Source organism: Ixodes scapularis, unplaced genomic scaffold (assembly GCF_016920785.2).
Source record: "Ixodes scapularis isolate PalLabHiFi unplaced genomic scaffold, ASM1692078v2 PGA_scaffold1__304_contigs__length_218370807, whole genome shotgun sequence".
Taxonomy (NCBI): Eukaryota; Metazoa; Arthropoda; class Arachnida; order Ixodida; family Ixodidae; genus Ixodes; species Ixodes scapularis.
This window is the reverse complement of record NW_024609846.1, coordinates 54,316,214-54,341,826: the sequence shown is the minus strand read 5'-3', so window position 1 is coordinate 54,341,826 and position 25,613 is coordinate 54,316,214. Positions and strand designations below refer to the sequence as shown.

At 47.8% G+C, this 25,613-nt stretch overlaps 3 protein-coding genes across 3 annotated transcripts in view; 2 read left to right on the top strand and 1 right to left on the bottom strand.

Moving 5' to 3' along the window:
* Positions 1-8,858, bottom strand: part of LOC8032601 (transmembrane and coiled-coil domain-containing protein 6) — a 33,814-nt gene extending 24,956 nt beyond the window's left edge. Inside the window, exons 1-3 of the mRNA XM_029970290.3 lie at positions 8,632-8,858; positions 8,498-8,574; positions 2,493-2,584 (exon numbers count right to left, since the gene is read on the bottom strand). Coding sequence (XP_029826150.2) covers positions 2,493-2,584; positions 8,498-8,540 — 135 coding nt within the window. The 5' untranslated portion in view covers positions 8,541-8,574; positions 8,632-8,858. The remainder of the gene's footprint in view (positions 1-2,492; positions 2,585-8,497; positions 8,575-8,631) is intronic.
* A 136-nt stretch (positions 8,859-8,994) lies between these two features.
* Positions 8,995-17,340, top strand: LOC8032600 (meiotic nuclear division protein 1 homolog). Its single transcript, XM_029970292.3, has 6 exons — positions 8,995-9,172; positions 9,304-9,369; positions 12,485-12,658; positions 13,510-13,617; positions 14,252-14,411; positions 17,207-17,340. Exons 1-6 carry the CDS (start codon positions 9,170-9,172, stop codon positions 17,308-17,310), a joined length of 615 nt encoding a protein of 204 aa, XP_029826152.2. The 5' UTR covers positions 8,995-9,169; the 3' UTR covers positions 17,311-17,340.
* Positions 17,341-17,506: 166 nt separating this feature from the next.
* LOC8032599 (X-box-binding protein 1) lies at positions 17,507-25,360 on the top strand. The gene is made up of 6 exons (XM_029970291.3): positions 17,507-18,123; positions 20,064-20,160; positions 21,796-21,933; positions 23,583-23,737; positions 24,072-24,191; positions 24,661-25,360. The coding sequence occupies exons 1-6, from the start codon at positions 17,930-17,932 to the stop codon at positions 24,734-24,736; spliced, it is 780 nt and encodes a 259-aa protein (XP_029826151.2). The 5' UTR covers positions 17,507-17,929; the 3' UTR covers positions 24,737-25,360.
* The last annotated feature ends 253 nt before the right edge of the window (positions 25,361-25,613 follow it).

Sequence of the window (25,613 nt, the reverse complement as noted above, 5' to 3'; positions counted from 1 at the left end):
TTGCTAACCATATTTATTTGTTTTTAATTAACAGATAATGATTCTTGCGGCTGAAAGCAGTGCCACAACAACCTGAACAAAGTGCTGGCTATAAAAGTGTGGTCCCTTGCAAGGATAACTGAAAAGAAGGTAAATGTCAGCTCTGCTCACTCACTAGTGCCTTTCTTTAAAAAGAGACATAACTGATACCATGTGCCATTTAATATGCTAAGTGCCACACAAACTGGGAATGATGTGCCTTATTTCAATGTCCCTCCAGGATGCAAATCTCTTAAATAACGAGTTTGCTTGCTCTGAACGTCATACTCTATGATGTCAGCAAGCTCCCCCCCCCCCCCCCCCCCAAAAAAAAATAAAAGGTGCCTCAGTTGATTTAATATAAAGTAGTGATGGACCAAACTTTTGCCGAATCTTAAGATTCGGCAAAGCAGAAGTTTTGCCAAAGTTTTGCTAAACTTTTCTAAAGATTCGGCAAAAATACATTGTTGCCAAACTTAAAAGATTATTATTATTTTTCTTTTACTGGCAAAAAACGTTTTTCGGTTTTGTTTTTTAAATTTAAATGCAACATATAATGCATATTGACACAGTTGTTACCAACTGTGTAAATAGTTGGTAACAACTGTGTTGTTACCAACTATTGACTATAGAGAGAGCATTGAAACCTTTGGGGGCGGTTTTATCGTTGTGCCATTCTAGTATGTTGTTGCTAAATGAATGATGTCCTGTTCCCATCCTCGTCCTCGCTGTTTTATACTTTCAAGTCTCGTATTGTTACCAAATAAGGCAATATTCTATAAAACAGCTGAATTCGTGTAATTTTTGTGTGTTTACTGGCAATTTTACAGTAATGTGTTACAACCAGGTTGGGACTAGTCAAGATACGCAAGTTTCAGTTTGGAGGCCTCATCAGCACAAGCGTGCAAGTGTTTACATTGTTAAAATAAAGGCAGTTACACTGAGTTTTCACTCTCTCTGCGAGTCACCATTTCGTGCGCAAAAATGAATGCAACGGCTGCTGAGCTTCCACCAGAAGAGTTAACAATATTGTTGTAAGTATGCAAGCTTTTCGATTTGAGTCACTTGACGCCAGCTTTGCAAGAAAGTGCGTGTCCCATGTTTGCAACGTCTCCTTCTTAGCTTTTAAAATGTCAGTGTCTGATGTTAGTACACATGCACAGGTTTAGGAAAATGGGAAGAGTTGAATGTCGGATGTGCAACGTCAAGCATGATAGTTCTGTGTTTAGTGTTATGTGGATAGATGAAAATTGCAAAATAATGCTAATTAAAGCAATATTATTTTGTTTTGGCACAAACTACATGGGAGCTGAAAATTGGATTACTATAATTGCAAGGAGTGTTTTAAAACACTTCTCAGTCAACGTTGCAACTACCTTGTTGCATCACTGGAAAGATCATATGAAAATCACGTTACCCAGAATGTACCGAATCATTTGTCACTTGCACAGTGGACTGCGTCAATTCCTGGTCAAACTTCTGTTCTTGAGGCAGAAAACATTGGAGAGAACCACAGCCACAAAGGCTGATAAACAAAAAGTTACCATGTACTCCGCACCTTGTCGTAACCGCTGGTAGTAGTACTGTTTATGATGGCAACTGCACGACCGCACGGCGTACCTTTGCAATCCAAGGCCCTGTCGTATTCCCGCGCATGCGCAGACGTTTCATGAACTTTAGCCAAATCTTTGCAAAGCTTTCCTTCAAAAGTTTGGCCTGTGCCGAACTTTGCCAAATCTGAACTTTGGCAGATTTGGTCCATCATTAGTATAAAGTCAGTGATTAACGTCGGGGGGGTCTCAGACCCCTTGCCGGTCTTGAAAGGGGGGGGAGGGAGGGGCAATCCATCTTGTATTCAGAAACGTTAGGATTTCCCTATTCAAAATCTTAAACAAAATGTAAGGGCGCAAACGAGCTGGTGTACATTGCACATGGTTGAAAAAAACCCGAGACTGTGGGTAAATGACACAACACTAAAAAGTATCTTTTTAGACTTTTTAGTGTTGTGTCGTTTACCCGCAGTCTTGGGTTTTTTTCAACCATGTCAAAATCTTGTTGAGCAGCTATCTCCAGAGAGAGAAAAACAGTGTTCTGAGTAGCCATGTTGATTTCGTGAGAAACAAAATGGCGGGTATTTCAGGGACACTATAAATTCTTGACGATAAATCAATCAAAATCCACGTTGCTGGCCGGCTTCGTTCCCCAAGAAACATGTCGGGTTACGGATACGTTTTAATCAAGTCAGTTTTTTGTGCATCTAATATGAGCCCCCCTTGCCAGAAACCGCAGACAGACACCCTCCGCAACATATGGGAGGCTTTAAACACTGTAAAGAGTGCTTTCTACGGTGTTTACGACAAAGTAGTGTCTGAGGTGGCATTTTTTACACAAATAAGGCCAACCGTTCGCGTGTCTACGCTCAAGACGTTCAAGCAACGATTATTAACGGACTAAAAATAGAGTTGGCTCCTCACCTCATCCACAGTAATTTCTTCCCATTCGTGGGCCGACGAGACGTCAACTCTCTTGTCGTTTACCAGCTTCCACCTCGATTCTCTCCGAGTGACTGCGGGACAACATTTCATAGAATGAGCAGCGAACTTGCTCAACGCATGCGAGTATGAAAAAAAATTAGAGCAATAATTTTGATATGAGTAAAGCTATACGCACTCCGGAGTGCGCTTCGCGCGGAAATGGCTATACGCACCCCTCCGAGAGATCATGCCGCTCGGGCCACCCTTTTCGAACGGCGCGTGAATCACTGGGGCGCTCGTTAACACAGACCCCCGCCTGCGTTCACGCCGCTTCGCGGCGACAGTATCGGCTGCTAATTACAAAGCGTAACCAGTACACGCCGCTTCGCGGCGTCCAGCCGGCAATCCAAGCCCCGCTGTCCCCGATCGCACCTCCGGAAAGGGAGTCCGCTACCATTTAGTTCTGCAAAGTTTCTCGACAACATTCGATTTTTTTTTTTTTTTTACTGTTCATCGAAAAAAAGGAAATATCGTAAATATCGCCAAATGCCTCGACAAAACAAAATGTCTGAGAAAAAAAAAAAAAAAAAGTTGGCCCACCGCGGATCGAACCCGCGTCCACTTGTGTATGAAACGGACATCCTAACCCCTATGCCATGGCACCTTTTTTTTTTTTTTTTTTTTTTTTTTAACACATTTATTTACATATTATTTACAGATGATTTCCACTCGCAGGTGGTTTGCACAACAGTTGAACAGATAGACTTACAAAGCAGAACGAACTTGACCGTCACTGGCCCGAGCAAAAAACAGAGGAAAGATACGTTATATGGGCATGGGCATGACGTATTTACAACACAACAGGGCGCCCCTGCGCAGCGCGCCCCTCACTCAGCTTCCCCGCACTGGTTCTCGCAAGGTAGCCGCCAAACCCCACCACGCTGAGGCCGGTGCCTACGGCGGATACCCCCGGCCTCCAGCTGTCTTTCCACGCACCGCCACTCGTCGGTCGCTGTGCTTGTCCCCCTGTCAATCAGTGATATCACCCAGTCCAGCTTGGCCACGAAGTAGTCCCAGGTTGGGCGTGCGTCTATGTGGCATTGCACCATCGCAGTGCGCGATTGCCAGATGGCGTGCAGTCCTAGTAGCGCCAACACATAGGTCACCTCCGCCGTCTCCCTGCCGCCTAGAGCCAGATACTTGAGGTTAACCCACTCTACGTCGAAAGCCGTTCTTAGGTTGAAAATCGTCCTCATCTCGTCCCAGAACAGGTAGGCGTTCGAGCACTCGACGAGGACGTGTGGGATGGTCTCGGTGGCACCGCAGAGGTCGCAGTTGAGCGACCAGGGCACAAAAATCCCCCTCCGGTGCAGCCATGTTTTGACTGGAAGCACCTCCAGATGCATGCGCACAAAAAAGTCCTTGCTGGCCGCAGAGACAGGGAGACGGCGCACGAGCTTGAAAAGTCCTGCTGTGCCGTCGGGTACTGGCGGCGGCCTATACAAAGGTGATGGAAAGGTCACAGAAACTGTGTCCCAGTAGAGTTTTCTTTTGCCGACGGTCGCCAAATAGTCCCAGGAGAACCGAGCCAGGAAGAACTCGATGGAGGCCGCTATTTCGCTGTAAAAGCGCAATGCGGCTGCCTTCGCTGTGCGGCCACTGGTGGTCACCATCCATCTTCCCAGGTAAGGGAAGCCGAGGTGGTGTAGCGCACTCAGGAGAACGGGGTCCTTTGCGTCCCGGAAGAGGAGAAAACGATGTACATGTAGCTTGAGCACGATGTTTACCAGGCCAAGACCTCCGCCCTCCTGGTGTAGAAAGAGGTGCTCCCGCCGTGTCCGTTCCATGGATGATTTCCAGACAAAGACGGCCCAGCTTCTGTGTATCCTCTTGGCCGTCACTCCAGGGCAGCATACGGCCTGCGCCCTGTAGAGAACGGCTGGGTATATGACAGCGTTGCATACGTAGGCACGGTTGAAAAAGGAGAGATGTCTGCACTGCCAGGGTGAGAGCTTGGATGCTACCGAGTTGGCAGCCTTTTTCCATACTGTGGAGGAAGGTCCCTGTGGGTCAATAGGAACACCGAGATAGTTTCCGACTGACGTGGTCCAGCCAATCCCTGCGAAGAGCTTTGGCGTTGTTGCCCATCCCCCAAGCCACGCTCCCACCGACTTTTCCCTGTTTATCTCCGCGCCTGCTGCGACGGTGAAATTCTCCACATGCCGCAAGATGGTCTCCACCTGTCTCTTGGAAGAGCAAACGAAGGACACGTCATCCGCAAAGGCTAAAACGCGGACATTCTCGTTTCCTAGTTGTAGTCCCGTGATAGTTTGGTCTTCATTGATCGCGCGACATAGTGGCTCAAGCTGCAGCGCGAAGAGAATTGGCGAAAGGGGGCATCCCTGATGGACCGACCTCCCTATGCGGATGGGCGCTCCCCTGTCTCCGTTGATGAGTAGGCGTGTGCTGATGTCGCGGTAGCAGAGGGCTATCCACCCCCGCAGCTCCTCCCCCACACCGAAGTGTTTGAGTGCTGCACGGAGAAATTTATGAGACACCCTGTCAAACGCTTGACGCAGGTCCAGCTGAATCACAGCGAGAGGCTCGTGACCCACAGCGGTCGCCTCGCAGACGGAGCGCATGGCGTGCAGGTTCCGCGCTATCGATCGGCCACGGATCCCGTAGCTCTGATGGGGCCCTATGACGGATCTAAGCCCAGTGTCGAGTCGTCTTGCCAGTATCTTGGCTAGAATCTTGTAGTCACAGCAAAGTAGGCTGATCGGGCGGAAGTCAGTGACCTCAGCTATAGGACTTGTCTTTGACTTCTTCGGTATCAGTGCCCTACCGGACGCAGAATTTTGCTGAAGCACTCGAGGGAACCGTCGGCATGAAGCACGTGGTTGGGCTGGGAGCTTTTCAGTTCAACCACGTGTGGATATGCACGCTGGACTCCGCTGATGCAAAGGAAGGCCTCGTGGCCCTGAAAGAAGTCACTGTGAAAGGAAAAAAGTGCGTGGTCATTGACCCCAATGTCAAGGAGGCCGTCGTCCGGGTCAACTGGCTACCGACGTACGTGACCGATGGAGAAGTGTGCGCAGCATTCGCGGAATATGGAAACGTAACACGAATCACCAGGGAGAAGTGGAAGTCCCCAAGTGGAACTTACGAAGTCGAAACCTCGGCAAGGGCAGTGACAATCACCATGAAGGAAGGAACTGCAAAGGATGAGCTACCACACCAGGGAAAAGTGGCCGGGTACCCTGTTCTAATATCTGTCCCAGGCCGACCTCCGATGTGCCTCCGCTGCAGCAAGCTGGGGCATATGCGCAAACAATGCCGGGCGCCTTGGTGCCGCCATTGCCGAGGTTATGGTCACCTGGAGTCTGAATGTGTGCCCACCTACGCCGCCAAAACCAGGCGACATGCGGACACGCTTCAAAACAGCGACCTTCTGGACGACGGTGAGGTGGGTGAAAGCGAACCTGCCGCCAACTCGATGGAGGCGGTAACACCGGCCGAGGGGGGGTAACGAGGAGGAGCCAGGACCCGAGGGAAAGGACAAGGTGACGGACGTTGCGTCCACCTCCAAGAACGCAACTTCGCTGCCGCAGGTTCCAGCAAAGGTAGACAACCCTAAAGCGTCGAGCACCGTGGAACAAGGGAAACGCGCAAGGGGCTCTAACGAGTCCAACAACGAAAGCGCGTCGGAGAGGCAAGCATCGCCGAGCGACATGCCAGCGGACGCAGCCGCTCCGGTGCGGTCTTCTCAGACGAGCGAGGAGGAAGTCGCCAAGGGCACCACCAAGGTCACGCGCCACAAATCGCGTACTAGAAAGAACGAGCAGGCGGCCATCCCAGCTCTGCGCCCCCGGGAAGTGAATGTGTCATCCCTGGACTACCCGCCGCTGCACGGGAAGGATTAGCCCCCTTCTCGGTCGGTGAGAAGAATTTTCCCTTCCCCTTGGGCGGCCTCGCCGTCGTTCCCCTCTTCACGGTCTTTTCTTCCTTCTTCTCCCTTCCGCTTCTCTTATCATCGCTTATCTCTTGGTCCCCTAGACGTCTCTATAACTAAATAAGCCAACCTAATGAACAACATTAAAATAGCCACTTTCAACTGTGTAGGCGTAACAGCACGAAAGAGGAAGCGGTTTTTAATGAATCTTCTGAACGAAGAGCACGCAGACATAATCTTTTTACAAGAGACGAAAATCTGCTCGGCAGAGAAGGCAAAGAGTTTCGTCCAATTCTTCGGGCACATCTTTTGGTGTGTACACACGCTAACCTCGGACCTGAACCGCGCCGGAGGCACCGCCGTCCTAATCAGGAAAAGTACCGGCATCCGGATTGCTCATCCTGAACTCTGCGCCGATGGACGTTTCGCGCTGGTTGACGTCTTGATCGGGAATGAACTAACGCGGCTAATATCCGTGTATGCTCCTAGCAACCCATCAGAGCGAAAGGATTTTTTCATTGGACTCCGTACACAGCTCGAGACCCCCGCGACGCTCGTCGTCGGGGGAGACTTCAACTGTGTGCTGAATGGCCGCGACCGAGTGCGCGGATCAACGGTCCCCAGAATCGATGTGGGCGCCAATACGCTTCGCGACGCTGTGCGCGACTTCGATCTTGTAGACGTGACTCAGGTGCTCGACAGTTTCTCTCCGCGCTTTACCAGATGGCAGGGTGCATCCCAGGCCAGGCTGGACAGAGTATATGTATCAAGTGAGCTATCCGACGGGGTTCAATCCTATGACGCGAAAATCGCGCCCTTCTCGGACCACGGCTTCGTCGCCACAGTTCTACGAGCAGGCGCGCCGGTGGCCGAGCGAGCGCGACGCAACACAACATGGAAGATGAACGCCAGCGTCCTGGAGAGCGAGGAGTTCGTCGGGAAAACGAGGTGTGCTCTGGAGAGGCTGGTCAAGAGCGGCGTAGATGCGGTCACCTGGGAGAGTTTTAAGGCAAATCTCCGGGAGTCGGCCTGCGCGTTTGGCCGTCGCAGGGCTGCTGAGGCACGTGAGACTCGAATCCACCTGGCCAAGACCCTGCGGATGCTTCTAGAGGAGGAGGAGCAAAACCCTGGAACGTTTGCGGACGACATAAAGAACTGCAAAGAACAGCTGCTCGGTATACTCGAAGAGCGCTACAGGGGAGCTCAAGTCAGGAGCAGAGTGCAGGCTCTTGAGGGGGAAATACAGCCTTGCAAGATCTTCCGCACACATGAGAGACAGAGGGTGAGAGAAAACACCTTAAGGGAAGTGCGTGGCGAGAGGGGCGTAGCAACATCGCAGCAAGAAATTGCGGGCGCGTTTGAGGAGGCTTTCGGGAGGTTGTTTCAGGAGGAAAACCTGGACGAGACCGCCTTCGAGTCAATTTTACATGAGTCGCCGACCGTGCCCGAAGAAGCAAGCGACCTTATGAACTGTCCAATTCGACTGTCAGAAGTCAAGCAAGCTATAAAAAGACTGTCACGCAACAAGGCGCCCGGCCCGGACGGCATTGGAGCAGAGTTTTATAAGATCTTCTCGGATGCGCTCTGCCCAATCCTGGTTCAGGTGTTCGAGGACATAAAGAAACGCAAGCTGCTCCCCCCCGTCTATGCCATGGCACCGCTGAGGAATGTCGTTGTGTCCACTCTTTTTATACGAGAAAAGCGGAGTGCGTATAGCCATTTCCGTCCGAAGCGCACTCCGGGGTGCGTATAGCTTTACTCTTTTGATATATGACCGACTTGCTCTTACGATACCTATATGCATCCCCTACACAACTATCGAAAATTAAACTTCTCCAAACAAATGTCAGGCACTTAGGTGACAACACACACACAGACGCCACAAACACAGCTGGAGCTTACTGGATAAAAGATCTCCCAAAGAGGCATTGAACAGAGTATATATAAAAACAAAAAAAGGAAAAAAGGGTGTAAGGTTTTCACAGTGCTTAAAAACTTCTGCTTATTCTTCTGTCACCGAATTTCACAGGTGTGTAAGGTAAAACGAACCTACCGAGCTGTTGAGTTCTCTGACTCTCTCGTAGGATGTCAGCCATGCTTTCCTGCTTCAATGGCGATTACTTGACGAGGCTGTAAAACATTTTTTGTTCTTTCCAATGAACTGCGATGATGTTGACGAAGTCTCACCAAGTTTTGCTGGAAGGCGCCATGTTTTGAATTGTTGCTAGGAGTCACTCGGTCACCCCGTGGGCCGCCAAACCCGCCCAAGCATGCCGACGGTGCGCTTTGTGTAATGTAGCTTAATATTGTGTGAAACATAAATAAATCAATTATTTATGATTATAATGCAATTAAATGCAAAGGTGCAAGCGAGCTGGACAGTAATGAATGGAGAGGTCCCGGGTTCGATACCCGGACCAGGCGGATTTTTTCGGTCGCGCACCAGTCACCTAGCTGTGTTTGGAGATTTGTGTTTGTCCTTTGTCTCTCTTGTTCCCCTTCTCCAGGGATTATTTTCATCACAATTATTTATACTCGTAAAACTTTTATATTATTAAATATTGTTTTAAAGTTTTTTATATCTTTGTAACAAAACTAGTTGTAAATACGTTGCGCCATCTGTTTTGTTTAGGAAGTTCGCGAAGTTTGTAGTTTACGAAGTATCAGAATCAGAAGAAGCGCCAAATTCGCTCGTCTTCTAAAGCGTTTCCCGACTTTTCTTCCAATGGTATGTCATTTATTTCTGTATCTTGGACATGCACTCATTGATGAAAAACGCTTCATCTTTTTAGCGTAATGTTGTTCGCTTTTCCCATTTGAGAAACGCTACATTTAATGTCCCGTGTTCTCTCATTGCAGTCGAAGCGAAAGGGCGTCAGCGCCGAAGAGAAGAGGCAACGCGTGCTACAGCTTTTTTACGAGAAAGTAAGCATCTGCTCGCTGAGCAAATAAACAAGAACTGCGTTTCGCAACCAATCACTTTGTGGTCCGATGACTATCCAGAACTCGCTTAATGCACATACTTGTGTTGTTCGACATAACTCTTTCTACTTTTCACACTTTCTCCTGACATAAGTCGGATTGCGCTGTATACATACAAGTGTCGTCATTTCGGGGGACTGCCTGTTAGTCCCCCGAAATGACGATTTCGGGGTACTGTTATTACTGTTATTTCTACTTAATGGTTGCTTCGAACTACAACTTGTGCGGTGTGAAACTAACGCCGTAAACCGAACGCTCGCGGCGCATAAAATACTGGCATGGCCGCGAATGGCTTCACATGCAATTGGCTACCCAGAGAGACATCATGGTCCCATATACGTCCCTAGGGCGTGCGTGGTACATTGCGATCTCTGGAGGGCGTTTGCAGGACAGTGTGTTTTGCTGCGAATGTATGCCCCCTCCCTCCCCTGTAACGAGTAAATGATTTAATGTTCCTCTCCCAAAAGCCATTTATTGGCACACGGTGAGAACACGCCACAGACATGGGCACCACTTAACGAAATAAACAGTTCTGGAGTATAGGTTTTATCAGGGGAACGTGGTCATCCATCGTCTTCCATTTTGCCATGCTACGTGGCAGTTGCATTTGCTGAAACATTTACAAAGGGTTATCCAGATATTAAAGGTGACTCACATTTATTGGTATTGTCACTGACAGGATGTGAATGACAGCGCATCCAGCACACGCTCGTCGCCTTTTATCTGGTTTTTACCTGCGCATGCACGCTGGAGGCTCGTGAGGTGCCGAAGCAGCAGCTCGGGAACTCATGCTGGAGGTGGGACAAGTGAAGCAGAGCCGTATATCTAGAGAGTTCGGTCATAAATTGGTAAGAATAGGGCGAAAATAAGGGCACATCCTTGGCCGCAATTGTTTCAAATATTCTCCTAGTGGAGGCAATGAGCTTAACTTTAACCCTCCAATTACATTTTTTAGGTAAGGACGTGTTCAAGTATTTCAGTTGAGCACGCTAGAGTTGAAGTTAATTTGCGACTCTTCGTAACTGAAAGGGCAACGCATGTGACGTTGCTGTCACAGTGATATTCAGAATGCACTCAATCTTTTTTTTTTATCCGCGGCCACGGGGGAGCAGACGGTGAAAACCGTGCAACCGGCTCCGTGGGAATGTTTTACCCTAACCCCGAATGCGCACCCCATGTTTGCAGTTCTGCCTCATGTTTCGAAAAGATCTCTCAATAATGTCACTTTTCTGGCTCAGTAAATGTACTCAGCACCTTGAAACAACCTATTTCCATCAATCGCTTACAATTATCCATTCATGTACTTTCAGCCTCGTTCAGAAACAAAAAACTTTTGCAGGATCATCACGGGGAGAATATGCGGTGCTGGTGGCGGCACCACTTTCGCCGCTCCACCCCAGCTCTCGCTGGCTCCTCCCATTGACCGAGTTCTCTTTATATACGGCTCTGAAGTGAAGGACCTCACCGCCATTCTCATGAATGGATGGGGGCTGACGGCTTAACCCTTTGTAATGGGCGATAGCTTGTGCCACTTAGCCTGGAAACTAAAAACCAAAAGTATGATTCCTATCCTCGCCTTTCTAAACCAATTTGCTTCCCCTCTGCAATTTTGTAACCATCACCATATGGTATGAGATATCACCAGGGCCGTACACAGAAAATTTCTTTGGGGGGGTTTTCTGGAACACGGTGGCCATCTTAAATGGCCATTTTTTGTATTTACTTTTTTAAAAACGGAGGCATGTGATCGGACTATAATTAACAATAGCGAGCAACGAAATGTTTCACATGCACCATCACAGCGGGAGTGAATTGTTTCAAAGCTTACTTTCAGCTTACGACAAAATTTATTTATTTGACTAAACTCCGCCCCAGTAACCATGGCTTGGGTTAGAGGAACCGGGGGTAAGTGAATAAGAAAAATATATGCAGCCATACTTGACCCAGCTCCCTAACCGCAGCCCCGCACATCCTCCGCAGGGTCCGGTGACACTCGGAACCCCTGCAACTATAGACACAGCTCAAAACAATCTTCGTCATTCTCTTTCCACCCTCTTTTCACCGCGCGAAACACCCCATACCCCCGGCAGGCCCCTCAAAGCCCCTCAGGCGTCGCACGCTCGCGGTGTTCTGGGAAGTTGGACTAACGAACAGAAAACCGATACGAGCCTCCTTCAAACGTACGTGTTTATTGCTCAAGCGAACATTTCCTCCGTGTCACCTTATAACGGACCGCAGAGGGCGCTACGAGCCATCCCAGCCAATCCAGCTCAGAGTGTCATGTTACCCTCTATGGTGTGCTATGCGAATCTCAAGGTCATGTGATTCTCTCTCAGCCCTCCAGTGGCGAAGACGGTCTCTGGCATCCGCTATGGTCCACTGTGCGGGGGAACGGAGCGTGGCACGAGGATGGGGAAGCGAGGCGCCCGGGGATCTTCTTTCGAGGGGGATGGCACCCAGGCACTTGGATGAGAGGGGAAAACAGGAGGGCACTATCGGAGGGGTTCCGAAAAGACCGGTCGTGGCCGGGTGCGTTGCGGTTTTCGGGGCGCGGCGAGCACACACTGGAATTCACGCGCCTCTGGTTAGCAGTAATAGTAAGGAGTTCTGCGTTGTATATACAGGCAAACAGGCACCCTTAACAGCTTCGTTGGAACTACAGCGGGTCCCCCACTGGGTCTCCCGATCCAGTGACTTTAGCGAAATCAAGGCCACCCCGGGACTCTTTCGAAATGCGCCCCATCGCTCCTCCCTTCCCCAGCCAACAGTGAAAGGGGGGGGGGGGGGGGGGGGGCACTCAAATATATTTTTGGGGGGGGGGGGAGGGGGTCGTTCGAACCCCGAAACCCTCCCCCTGGATATCACTAAGATGACCTTTCGGGGATCGAGCAAAAAAACTAAACACATCACGTCCCCCCACTCCCACCCCCTTCCTTCCCCCGGCGAGGAAGTAGCCAAGTTTCCTCCAGTCAAAACCTAGTTGATGTTATTCCAACACCAGGCGCACTGGGAGACAGAGTTGTCATCTCACTAGATACATGGTTTCCTTCCCTTTCAGAAAGATGTGTTCCAGCTGAAGGAATTGGAGAAGATTGCTCCCAAGGAGAAGGGAGTCATTGCACAGGCCGTCAAGGACGTCGTGCAGTCCCTGGTCGACGACGGCCTGGTCGACTCCGAGAAAATCGGCACTTCCGTCTACTTCTGGTCCTTCCCGAGTAAAGCCATTAGCACGGTTAGTCTACCATACTGCCGCAGCTGAATGTTGTGTACTTTTGACTAGCTCTTATTTCTTTGAATAGTAAAGGCCGTCTCACATTTTCATTTGAGTGCAATCGACTGCATTACAACGGCTTGTAACTGCTTACAGTGAGAGAACACGCTGGAACACTGATGCCATCCATGATGCAGTTCTGAAAATACTTCCAGTCTGTGCATAATTGGGCTGAAGGCTTTCTGGTATTTGTCAGTTCAAGTCCAGAAAGATGTGTTCCAGCTGAAGGAACAGTTCTTTGGATGGTTACTCATTGTCTATGAGAAATGGCAGTTTTATAACATTGGCAGGATTATTTCCAGCCCACGGTGAAATGATGGGCCGTTAAAGAAGAATGAGGAAATATGCGCAAATCGGATGTGTTCCAGGGCTACTATACATGTTCTCTCATGAGCGATTATAAGCAGTCAACCACAAATGTGTGAACCAGCTTTTAGGCGTTACTTCTCCTAAAGGTGCTTTCGGTTGGTCTGTGCATCTGTTGAGTCTGAAATGTGGTGGTGTTACGCTGCGTAATGAAACACGGGCAACCGTACATAGACTTTGAGCATGGTGCATGCTTTTCCTCGTAGACATCTTGGGTTAGTGTCATTGGGGAGACTGCCCACTGTGCTCGCGCTAGGAACGTAAACAGCTGCATTTGATTTTATGCTTACCGGTGATATTTTCTGCATATTTGATACATGCTCGTGAGCTTCTGTAGTACTTGACTTTAGTTTGCATCGTGAAACTATAGTTATTTTCAGGTGACTCTTAGTGACTATGCTCAGGTGGCGATCGATACATGACAGACTGCTCTCATGCTTTTACAGAGGAAGCGAAAGATAGAGGACCTGAAGGCAAAGCTGGAAGACGTGTGCAAGAAGCTCAAGGCTGTGGAGGCTCAGGTGGACAAGGTGCAAGCCGGGAGAGAGGACTCTGTGCGTAGCCCCCTCCAGCATTTTTGGGGAAAGGGAAACTGCGCTTAGTCTCAACTTCATTGAAAGCTTACCCACTGGCAATCCCTAACATCCCAAAAATAGTATATTTGAGAGCCTTGTACACTCACATTAAAACATTTTTTGCACATATAATTGCAGGGTGGTGATGGCGACTTTTGCCACAAACGTAGTTGAGAGCCAGGACTTGTTCACATAGTGTGATTGACTACGTTGTAGCTGCTTAGGATAAGACAGTGGCACCACTTAGCCATTTGTCAGTTGCCCCAGGCACACTTCAAGCCGGCATATATTTTAGGCACCACTCTTTTGTTGTTAAAAGAAAATATTTCTCATAGATGTGGTGTATGGATTTTATGTGGCAGATATTGCAAAACCTTCAGTCTAGTTATGTGCAGATCAGAAAGAAGTTGCAAATGTGTTATCTCGTCGAAAGCAGTCGATCACACTCGGATGCGAACCAGACTCCTGTTCTCATTCGCTGTCCGTGCTTCTTCTCTTCTTTCACATTGTGTTTTCGGGACTCGTGGCGAATGTCCGAGTTAGAGGAGAATTGCCCTCACCCGTCTTTGCGACCTGCGAAAATGCACATCACGTCGTGAACTGCCCGTTTCAGTCGGAGCGCACACAACTCCTGGGCACCCTTGCCGAGACGGAGGCCGAGTGCCAGGCGCTCAAAGCTCAAGTGCAACAGCACAGGGACTGCGACCCCGAGGTGCTGGAGGAGGTGAAGGCACAGGCAGTCATTGCCAAGGAAGCCGCCAACCGGTGGACAGGTAAGTTTCATTCGCTGCACCGCACGGGTGTTTGGATTTGAGTTTTTCATCTTTCCGGACCGTATAACAGTGTATAGACTCTTTTTTATAAAGGTGCCGGAAGGAGGCACTGTTGGCAATTGACTTCCCGCAAACTTCCAGTCAAATGAGGGGGCAAACCAATCCTCACCGTAGCACCGGTTCTTGTAACGGTCGTGGAATATTTTGTGATCGGTTTTTGTGACCGGCAATTATCAGTATTTTATTTTAGGAGGTAAATTTTACAGCGTATGTATATCGCCATTTGTCCGTCGCTGTGTGTCAATGTCAATCACCGTGCAAGCGTAGCCGTGTGTTCATTGCTGGTACCACGGCGCATGCGCCGGCGAGCACAAACCTGAAAAACAAAATGCTTGTGCCAGCTGCGAAGTTGTGGGGGTAGAACCCAGGTTCCTGTGCTTCTGAAGTATTAATCCACTGGGCCACGAGTCTTTATGTTCTCTTTAATACATGGAAATAAAGCCTGTGACTCCAGAATATCAGGTCAAATGCTCATTAACAAGACAACTAAGGATCATGGCCCAAGGGGGCACGAGCCCCGATGCCCCCCCTTAGTCTACGCCTATGACTATGTACTCATTTCATGTCACAGATGTCACCATAAAATAATGCTACAAGTGCAAGATTGAAATAATGTTTTCATGGCATCATATTGGTCATTTTATATTGAAGTGGATGATGCATGCTGATGCAATATTTCTGACAAAAAGTTTTAGAAACATCAAGATTCTCTTTTAGAATGTGAGGGAAAAAAAAAAGCACACAATGAACCGGTTAGTTTGAATATTTAGGAAATCACAAAACCTGGCAAAGACCAGAAGAAAATATGCAAAGAAAATAAAAATGCTGCCCTATGGTGATTGAGTGTGGTGCATATGGTTCACTCGACACAGCTTGAGCAATGCGTCCAAAAATTGCATTTAAAAATCTGCATCTGATATCAATCATTTTCCAAATATAATGAGCACACATCTGAATAGGCATAATGTGTTGAGGGAACATAATTGGTTTGCATTAATGTTTCATGGAAAGACTGAGAATCCTACAATTTAGTAAACAGGATAACTGGGCGAGTTGGTATGGATTCATAATGGAACAGCGCGAATTTTGCAAGGACAGAGGAAGGAACTGGACAGGACGAGCGCTGACTAACAACTGAAAGGTTTATTCTCAGAAAACCACGAAGAAAAACATACGACAACACGACTCTCTAATCACGATGGAAATGCGCATGCGCCTCACAAAATTGGGTGCTATCAGTTACACAATGTTATATGCGTCATCCCCGGTCTAAAAATTCGACCTCATTGTCCAGCCGAGAACACAACAGGTGTTGTGCCTGTTGTGCCGAGAACACAACAGATGTTGTGTTCTCGGCACGTAACAAGCTAAGCAGTATTTGCTCTGCAGTGGAAAAGCGCATTAACAAGGTAGAGAAACAGGGGGAGAGCCCGTGCGGCATAAAACACCGCATTGAGTTCGTGCCATGCACCTTGGGTGTAGTATACAAGATACCCTTCACCTGCGGGAAGGTATACATTGGACAAACGGGGCAGTGCCTCAACATTCGCCTGCGGGAACACCGTAGTTCTTTAACAGGTACGGCAAGCTCCCACTTGGCGTTACACTGCAGGGACTGCGCCAGCACCCCGTTACTTGAAAAAGCCGTTGTTTTGTATAAACACAGGGACCAAAAAGCTCGAGAGATTGTTGAAGCTCATAGAATAAAGAAGGAGGGGTCAGCCTGCGTGAGTCAGGCTTCCTTGAATTTGCTGGACAATGAGGTCGAATTTTTAGACCGGGGATGACGCATATAACATTGTGTAACTGATAGCACCCAATTTTGTGAGGCGCATGCGCATTTCCATCGTGATTAGAGAGTCGTGTTGTCGTATGTTTTTCTTCGTGGTTTTCTGAGAATAAACCTTTCAGTTGTTAGTCAGCGCTCGTCCTGTCCAGTTCCTTCCTCTGTCCTTGCAAAATTCGCGCTGTTCCATTATGAATCCTACAATGTTGACTTCCTGTATTGAGCCACTATTTTTGTTGTTTGTTTAATGAAACATAAAAAAGATTTCGGGGCTCTGAGCCTTTCATATCATCGACCAAACATCCAACATATTGGAGCCCGGCACCTGCATGTTTCAGAAAGCTTGTAGACACTTTACTGCGAAAGATATGTTGGCCAGCACCGAAATACACTGATAAATGTATTCCATATGTTAGTGCACTAATGGTTGGCGATTATATGCTGATTCTGTATGAATACAAAAACTGTAAATAAGCTACATAAAAAAAAAAAAAAATCCTAAAGCAAACGGTACAGTTGGAAAGGGCTCACTGGACAGTTGCTTTCTTCGATTTGTCCCATCTGTTGTGCACTTTCTTCATTGTGTCGATCAATCAGCAACTAGCCCTGCGGAACACTATTTTATTTTATTTTTGCATAAGCTAGTTTCATCACTTTCGTAGCACATGAATGAAAGTGTGACCTGTTTTTATAGCTATATGATCTAAAATTGCGAGACGGGAAACAACCAAATTTTTATGTTTTGCTTTGCAGTCTCAGGGTTCTGTGACAATGGTACAGGTTTAACATATATGCCAATGTTTTTTTAGTGAATCGAACAGCTGTTCAGAGCTAGGGAGAGGCTCCCTATCCAGTTTTATGCAGGGTTTGATTGATATTACCTTAGATGATTGTTTCATTCTTTTATGTATGCTTCGTTTTTTCTTTTTTTTTTTTTTTTTTTTTTCAGATAACATTTTTGGGATTAAGTCCTGGGCAAAGAACAAGTTTTTCATCGAAGAATCTCTTCTCAACAAGCAATTTTCTATTCCCGAAGACTTGGATTATATTTGAAAGGGCCTATATTAAAGAGTTCAAAAGCATTAACGTTGTCAGTTCTTTTTTATGTGGTTTATTATTACGTTTCTCCCTTTCGAAAGACCAGGGAAAGTGGAAAAGTTTCAACAATCGACTGTGCGTGCACGAATAAAAGCTCCGGGGTATGATTGCCAGCGATAAACATAGGCAAACATTGAGTATCGAATAGTTAGATTTCACCGTATCGTCAATAAACACGGTCTTATCACAATGAAAGCAACGCCTGCCAAATATTGCGTCAGCAACCTAAACCAAGTCACGATTCCGGAACCGCGGGAGCCAACAGCAGCTGTTGTCCGCGACCCGTTGTGATGTCACCATGTCACGGGTCATCAGCCATCCGTGACGCCATTGCCACGTGACGGCGACTGTCCAATCGGGGCTTGCCATGGCGATTGCGGTCAGCCAATGAGCGTGCGCCACGCGCGCCGCTTCTTCCTCTCAGTTCGTTCTCGACCAAGCAACAGGATGGTTTCGTGAGAAGTTGGTCCGCGATTTTCGCCTTGGGTTGGCCGATGCCAAGCGTCAGGTATTCTCGACGATCCTAAACGCACCTTCTCTGTAGAACACATCGTCTACAATACCTCGGCGAGCCATGGGCGTCCCCAAAAGGATTCTCATCACGGCAGTGCGCGACAGGTCAGAAAAGTCGGCCACAATCATCGCTCCCCAGCATTGGAATTTAAAGACGGAAATGGAAGTCGACGTCGCCGAGACCGCTGCCAGCCCTCCGGTCAGAAAACGGCAGCGACTCGATCATCTGACCAGGGAGGAAAAGATCATGCGAAGGTAAGATAGCCGAAGAACGATCTCGATTTGTGTCAAGCGAAATCGAGCGTCCGTCACAGACGCTCGGCACTTGGAGAACCGGTTTTCTGACGCGATGAGTTTGTTTTCCGCGTCGCGATCACCTTCCGGTAGCGACGCGCCAACGACGCCACCGAAACAATTCGAGAGTTTGGAATTTTTGTCGGCGTAGTGCATTCGGCTTTAATCGTGATCGCTAGCCGCTGCCACGTTGGCAGGGAAAAAGCGGGGGCGCGTGATGATAGCATCGATGTATGACGTCAATGCGGGTAGTTGTAGCAACGGCCGTGGAGATTCGAGGATTGATTGTGCTTGCGTTCGCTCTTTGCGAGATTGCGTCAGCGCCTGCATGCGTTCGAACACCCACCGGTGGGGGCGGTGTTGGCGATTTGGCCTTTTGGCGTCTGGCGTTCGATGGAAGAGCAGCTGTTCGTATGTCTGCACCTGTGCCGAGCTTGCCAACAATAACGATGCAGGAGCCGGCAGCTTACTTCTCGAGAATACGTTCGTGACGTGATTGTTGTCACCTGACAGGAACTCAGAATTGTGTGTAAATATTCTACCCACTAAACATTCAGGCATCTCGTAAAAAAAACAAAAAAACCTCGGTAGTTTGTTAGGTTTGACAGATTAAATGTACTGCATACTTTGTACTTAAACTATTTGTACCGAAATGAACTTCGATTTTCAAACTTTGTTGTTTTCTGGGGGTGCTTGTACAAGTTCTACTTCTGTATTTAGCGTCATTTCATTGCGAAGCTATCCTTTGCAGAAAATTTATTTGCAATTTGTTTGCAAATGACCAGTGTGCTGCCACTGTTGAGCTAGGGGTTGTTAATTTAATGCACAAAAGCACTGTATTGACGTCACAGTGTGACAGTCTATTTTTGGGTGTGCAACTAATGTGAAGGAGGCTTGCACAGGGTTGCCCACTTTTCCTTAAAATTATTTGGAGACATTTTTTTTTAGGTTTCATCATAACAAGTTAAAACTTATTTTATTTTGTTGTTCCTCTTATCTGCTCCTTACCAAATTTCGTTGCACTCCCTTTATTCCGAAATTATTCCCAAATAATTCCAGTGGCCTCTCTCGTCGCTGCTGCGCAGTAGAAGCTAAATGAAAGCACTTTTGCTCACACTACAGTGGCTTAAAGGGGGTAGTGTGGTTATCGCGTAGCCTCCACCATGCATCGGGAACGGCCACTCCTTGGAAGACGATGTAGGTGGCGCTTCGATACGCAGCTCCGTTGGGTGCCTCAATCGGCCGGCACATAGAGGCACCCTAACAAGCTCCATAACTAATATAAATACATCAAAAACAATTATTTGTTTCCAGTGAACTTCCAACGACATGGTTTGTGTTTGAAGGTGAATAAAAAATGTGAAACTAGCAGACGACAGTGTAGTCGACAGCTGCGAATCGGCCGGAGCCATAGCCGGAACGACTGTGTTGAAAGCGCCAGCGCCACCCGCGGCCGTCTTCCAACGCTGTGCCGCTTCTCCTGTTTCGTTCGTTACACTACCGCCTTTAAGCCACTGTACTCACACTGTGAAAGATTCTACTTCTACAGTCTGGATGCAGAAAGGCTTTGACACATATTTTATAAGTCCCAGAATTGTTATTAAAAAAATGTTGGAACCCTAGCCACATTGTTTGATGTTCATAGCTCCACTACTTTTTTAGTTGTTGATCCTAGTTCGTTATAAAGAAAGGTTTCTTTTTTTATTATTATTTATACTTCATTGCATTCTTAGTTCTAATATGTCATTTTACAAAGATACCTTCTCAGTGATGTTTGTTAGTCATCAAAATATTGTGTGTACAATTTTCCTTGCGAGTTTACTCAGAACTGGGCTATCAGTTGCTTGTCCGCCCAGTTTATCGTTCGGCGACTGACTTTGCACTGTGCTTTGTAATTTCAGAAAACTCAAGAACCGGGTGGCTGCCCAAAGTGCAAGGGACCGGAAGAAGGCTAGGATGGACGAGCTGGAGGAGCAAGTCACTGTGCTTCAAGCTGAGGTTCGGTGCCAGTTCATTTTTGAATGTGTGTCGGCTCTACACAGTTTTCTTTTTGCTAAAGCTGATTTCTGTAATTTTTCTTTTCTGGAGCATCATGTTTATATCTTGAGCATAAGTTCTTTCCTTCACTCTTTGTTTCACAAGTCTAGCCACAGCCCACGCTACGATCCGGCAAAGCCAATCAAGCAGTGCCATAAGTGTATTGTCATGTTGGTCATAATCTGAGTGTTTTCTATTGCTGATTTGACCAATTGCACACATTGAATGTGCTTTTCTCTGTTTGGACTGGTCTAGCCTGTGTTTGCGAATCCTCGGAGTAAACATGCGCCATGATGGTGCACTTTTGCCCTTGCTTGATCGACTTGATTGGCCGAGAACTCTAAAGTTAAACGGATTGTAGGTGGTCTTGTACATAGCTTGCATGTGACGTCATTCGTGGCCATGTCAGTATTTTATGCGCTGTTGGCGTTCGGTTCGCCGTGTTAGTTGCACACTGCAGAAGTTGTAGTTCGAAGAGACCAGTAAGTTAAAATGACCGTCAGTACCCAGCAAGCTATGTACTGCAAGTTTTGACCATCACAACAGCTAAAGCGCCATACGCACATTCGCGTTTGAACGCGTTTGAGTGCGTTGCGGAGTCCATGCGGCCAGGCGCAGTCGCTTGCGGACCGACGCGCGCCTTCCCGCAACGCTCGGTAGCACGACGCAAGCGAGTAGAGACTCGTTCAACTTTCCGAAGCGTTGCGGTGCGTTCGGGCGCGTTCGACCAATCAGAAGCCGAAAGAGGCGAGGGGTGACGTGTTCGCTCGCCCCACCCGGCCGACTCGGCGAGACGTATCCGGTTCGCCGGTCGCAGAGCTTGCTTTTGGGGAGCGGTGGAGACTGTATTTTCCAAGGCTGCGATGGTTCAAGCTTTACAAAACGTCGAGGAAGCCGGCGAGATTGTCCCAAGATCGAACGCTTCGACGCTGTCGCCGTGCGCCGCCATGTTGCCTTGGATTTCGCTTACTATTGGTGAGCCACTAGCGACAATAGCGCGTTCTTATTGGCTCTTGACTGCGGTTGACTGCGTGTCAACGCAACTGTGCGTACAAGTTTGGCGCAAGCGGACTTCGCAACGCAACGCGTCCGCTTGCCGCTACGGAACGCACCGCGCTCAAACGCGAATGTGCGTATGGGCCTTAAGAGTTAAGAGTGGAGGCTATCTGTAAATAATGGTACCAAGTTGCGTGACTGCATAATAGGCTGTCTTCTGTAACGGAGGATTGCTCTGGGCACTTGGGCCACTTAACCCTCGCAATAATTTTTGCTGTAAGATGGTCTATTTCTGGATGTTGGGAAAGGAGCATTGTCCTGGGATCAGGAATGAAACTGGAGTTTGAGCTCGACACAGCCTAGGTCTAAGGTGTGGGCATCCTCATTTTTATTTGTTTTCTTCTCAACAATGTATAGCTGGTTAGGATGCTGGGACGGCCAGCCCATGGGTGCCAAGTCCTTTTCGAGGTTACGTCTGACAATGACTAGTTAATCGGTTTGACAGCAACAAGCAATGAAACTCTTTGCAAGGTGTGCACAGAGTGCAAGGTTAGAATGGGTAGTCCTCCTGACCTGCATGTTTTTCTTGGTTGGGTGCAGAGAAATGCGTTGGTTGCGGAGAACAAGCTCTTGCGTAAAAGGCTCCAGCAGTGCGAGAAGGAGAAGGAAAGGCTCAACCAGAGGCTGGAGTCCCAGCCCTCTTCCCCTCCTGCCATCATCACACCAGTCAAGACAGAGGTGGGCAGTCCCTCACTTGTGTTTTGGAGGGGGTATCTCGCACTCCCTAAAATTGGGAAGGAACCCGGATTATAAATACTTTGTCTAGTGTACCTGGCATAGTTGCATCCTTTTATTGAGATACCTTCCATCGTAAATGTTTAAGAAGTTATAAGCTTGGCCCTTTGTATCATAAGGCTTTCAAACAGTTGTGGTGTGCACCACATTCTGCTCGTTCTGTAGCAAAGATCCATTCCTCTGTGTTATGGAGGGTGAGAGCATGTCTGAAATGTAGCAGTAGTAATTGCAGAGCTCTTATTACAAGCCTGGCCACAATTGACGTGATTTATTGGGGAGGAGGTCGAACAGTCATGCCTCTAGTGGTATGCTTCAGCTGTGGGGACAACAAACCAAATTTTATTGTTTGTTTTTGATCAAAGAAATTGAAGATAACGATTTGAAGGCCGCTCCTCGTGCAATTAAAGCACTGGTCAGGCAAGGGTTCAATTTTTTTGTTATGCCATGTTAGTAAATAACGGGCTGTGGGGACAAGCCTGATAAAGCATGCCCTATAGAGGCTTTACACACGCGCCAGAATACAGCCGCCATTGCTGACCTTCTCTTGTCTTACGGAGATACTGAGCCACTGGAACGGGTGTTGACGAGTTTCCAGAAAGGTCAATGCTGGGAAGAAGGACACAATGGAATCTAAGATGGCAAAAACCTGGACTGCTATGGTAATGACGAAGTGATGAAAATGGAATAAGCGGAAACAAAAACTGAAGGTCAGTTATGGCGGCGCCCATGCACAACTGCTGTAAAGCGTCTATAGTTATATCTCCTGCCCAATACTCAAAGGGAGGGACACAGACACCCCCCAAAAAGTTTTTGTTTATTTTTTGTCAGGCGATTCCTTATTTTGCTACAGCGTCACATGCTTTTAATAAAGTAAAAAAATGTTGCTGCTCCGGACCAAAACTGGGGTGGGAGAAAAAATATAGAGGAGAGAGTTGCCAAACGTCACAAGGCTGTGCAACTCTTTTTTTTTTTTTTTTTTTTCAATCAGCATATTTGCAGTTGTTTAGAAGCCAGAAGAAAAAGGGGTATCATATTTTTTTTTTTTTCTATTTTTAATAACAAGTGTGAGCCTTCAATGACCCACGGCTTTGATTTTATTTGGTGGTCGTGTCTGAACCATAGAAAATGGCCCATGACCACTGAGACGAGAGCGAGCATGGCTCAAATCGGCCAGTTCTCGATTGGCGGTTTTCGGGTGGAGAGTAAACTTTTGAGCCGCAAATTGTGTTCTGGGTAGTTGGGCTTTCATGTGTCATGTGCAGATAAAAAATCTTGGTGAGCATAAATACCCTGTCAGTGTCCCTTTAAGCCGAGGCTGCAGCCAAACCTACAAGTGCGAACTAGTCTGTGCTCCAGGCTTTGAGACATGCTTTTCTAGCATGACCGTTCGTTCTGTGGAAGAATGTTTCAAAGCCTTGATATCATGCTCGTAACATTGGCTGCAGTCTTAGCTTAAGGGTGAATGGAGTATAGTGTCTTCTTTACAGAGCATTGTGACGACTCTGCACTGGTTGAGAGTGTCAAGAGTTGCGGGTCTCGTTCAGCTGGTGTAAGATGCACCCTCATAGTTTCCCTCGGTCTGTGTGTTCCAGCCGTTGCGGCCAGCGTCGCCCACGGAGAGTGTAGCCAGCAGTGGGGCCATTGAGTATGCATCGCTCATTAGTGGACCTCTGCAGAAGGATCAGGTTCTGCTGCTGACTCTTGCTCTCTGGATGACGCAATACGGCTTCTGGCATCTGATGATGAGGTGAGCCTGGCTTCCCCTTTGAACTGCTTACACGGCTATTTTTGGGTAGGTGCTGTTCGTTCTGCCAAAGTGAGTTTAGGCTTCCCTCGTATTTTCAACTGATAAAGTATGAAACCTAAATTTGGTAATTACTTTTAGAAAATCATTCGAGAGTAACTTCTTCCTTCAGCATGGCTTGTTCAAGTATGTTCTTGCTGTCAATCCACGTAACGTCATTGGCACACACTATTGCATACATTGTGATAATTGTGGACTTGCGTTTTTCAGTTTCGACGTAACGAGAGTGCAGGTTATTTCCCGACATGTAAGCTCATGGTTGACTTTCCCGTTCCAGTGTGATGACCTCTTTGCACTGCTACAAGAGTGCAGCGAAAACCTTCTCGACCTGCCCATCTCCGATGACAGCACTCCTGCTCCTGTTCCTGTTGAAGCAGGGGGACAAGCCAGAGAGCCGGTGGGTGTAGCTGTTGTTTTGCTCGTTCCCCTCTTTATTGCTGTGTGAACCAAATCTGTCCGTAGCCCTTTCTTGACCGATTTTCTCAAAAGCAAGTTGTAACAGGATTATGTTTCTGTTAGGGGCTTCACTGAGCTCTTGAATGATGTCAGTGAGATGCAGACTGACGGGTTTATGATACATTTAAGATTTATTGCTGGCTAATGCATATTATCAGTTGGATGAAAAAGTTATTTGGGAGACACTGCTTTGGAACAGGTCAATAAGGAAAGAATGGGATCGTTACATGTTTTCTTTGATAAAAAGCCACCGTCAAGTCCTCGCTCGTTGAAGTCTAATTAGGAGTTTTTCAATAAGATGTTTATTTTAATCTGAAACCCTCACGGTCAACAAACTTCCCCGCAACTTCTTTTCCCTTTTTGCCAACGTACGTACCAATGCCTACATTGCATTCCTTTCTTCCCTGCAGCTTGGTCGAGAACGTACACCCCCAGCGTGTTTGGTGGGGGCCTCACCAGAAGAGCTGGACTCCATCAAAGAACTGATCCACTTCGACCATGTGTACTACAAACAGGAGGACAGCTGCGACGTAGCCACCAGCGATGCCGACATTGTCATGGAGGACTCCTCAGCAGCACTGGAAGCAGCAGCAGCAGCATCCTCGCAATCAGGAAGCCCCCCCGCCTCTCCGTTCCCCCAGAGCCCCCGCTCGCCACCCCCCACTCCCGGCTCCGCGTTCGTGGAGTTGGAAGATCCCGTCGTGGTGATAGAAGACGACGACGACTGCACGACGTTGGAGCTGAAGTCCGGGGTGACTTCTCCCTCGTTGAGTGCCTTCCCCCGGGACCATTCTCCCTTCAGGACTGCCCCCAGCCCCTCCCTGAGCGTCGAGACCGGCTATGAGTCGGCGGTGTCTCCTCTCAGCGACTGCAGTCTCCGAGACGACAACCTGTTTGAGGATTCTCCCTGGGATGACTCGCTTACAGAACTGTTCCCATCCCTGGCATGAAGTGTCAATTTCACGCGTTCTTAATTTATGAACTTTATAGTTTTGAGAAGCCATAGGAAAACCACCTGTACATACTGTAATATAAGGGAATTTTTATGTTATCAGTGCTGCTGCTTGTTCTTGTATGATAATTAAAGCTCTCTGGTTCGTTTACGTCGCATAAGTGCTCCCCATGTTCTTTGCGATGACTTCCAGTTGAACTAAGCTTCAAGTAAAATAGGAAGTGAGGTGAATCACTGAAAGTTATTGTGAATGTTTGGGGTAAGTGTTCTGCCACTATTTATTCACTAGACGCCATATTTGAGGTAACTGCTCACAGCGCATGCCCGGAAAAAGTTTCCCGTAAGCTCTCTGGCAACCGCTCGAGAGGAGGGGAAGGAGAAATCCTCTTATCACCGGGACTCTGCTTTGTA

Excerpts from the sequence above, each read along its gene's own strand:
- LOC8032600 (XM_029970292.3), top strand. Across the intron at positions 13,618-14,251 it reads AAGCCGGGAGAGAGGACTCT|TCGGAGCGCACACAACTCCT; the intron begins GTGCGTAGCCCC and ends TGCCCGTTTCAG. Across the intron at positions 14,412-17,206 it reads AGCCGCCAACCGGTGGACAG|ATAACATTTTTGGGATTAAG; the intron begins GTAAGTTTCATT and ends TTTTTTTTTCAG.
- LOC8032599 (XM_029970291.3), top strand. The coding sequence starts at position 17,930 with ATGGGCGTCCCCAAAAGGATTCTCATCACGGCAGTGCGCGACAGGTCA. Across the intron at positions 20,161-21,795 it reads TCACTGTGCTTCAAGCTGAG|AGAAATGCGTTGGTTGCGGA; the intron begins GTTCGGTGCCAG and ends GGTTGGGTGCAG. Across the intron at positions 24,192-24,660 it reads GGGGACAAGCCAGAGAGCCG|CTTGGTCGAGAACGTACACC; the intron begins GTGGGTGTAGCT and ends TCTTCCCTGCAG.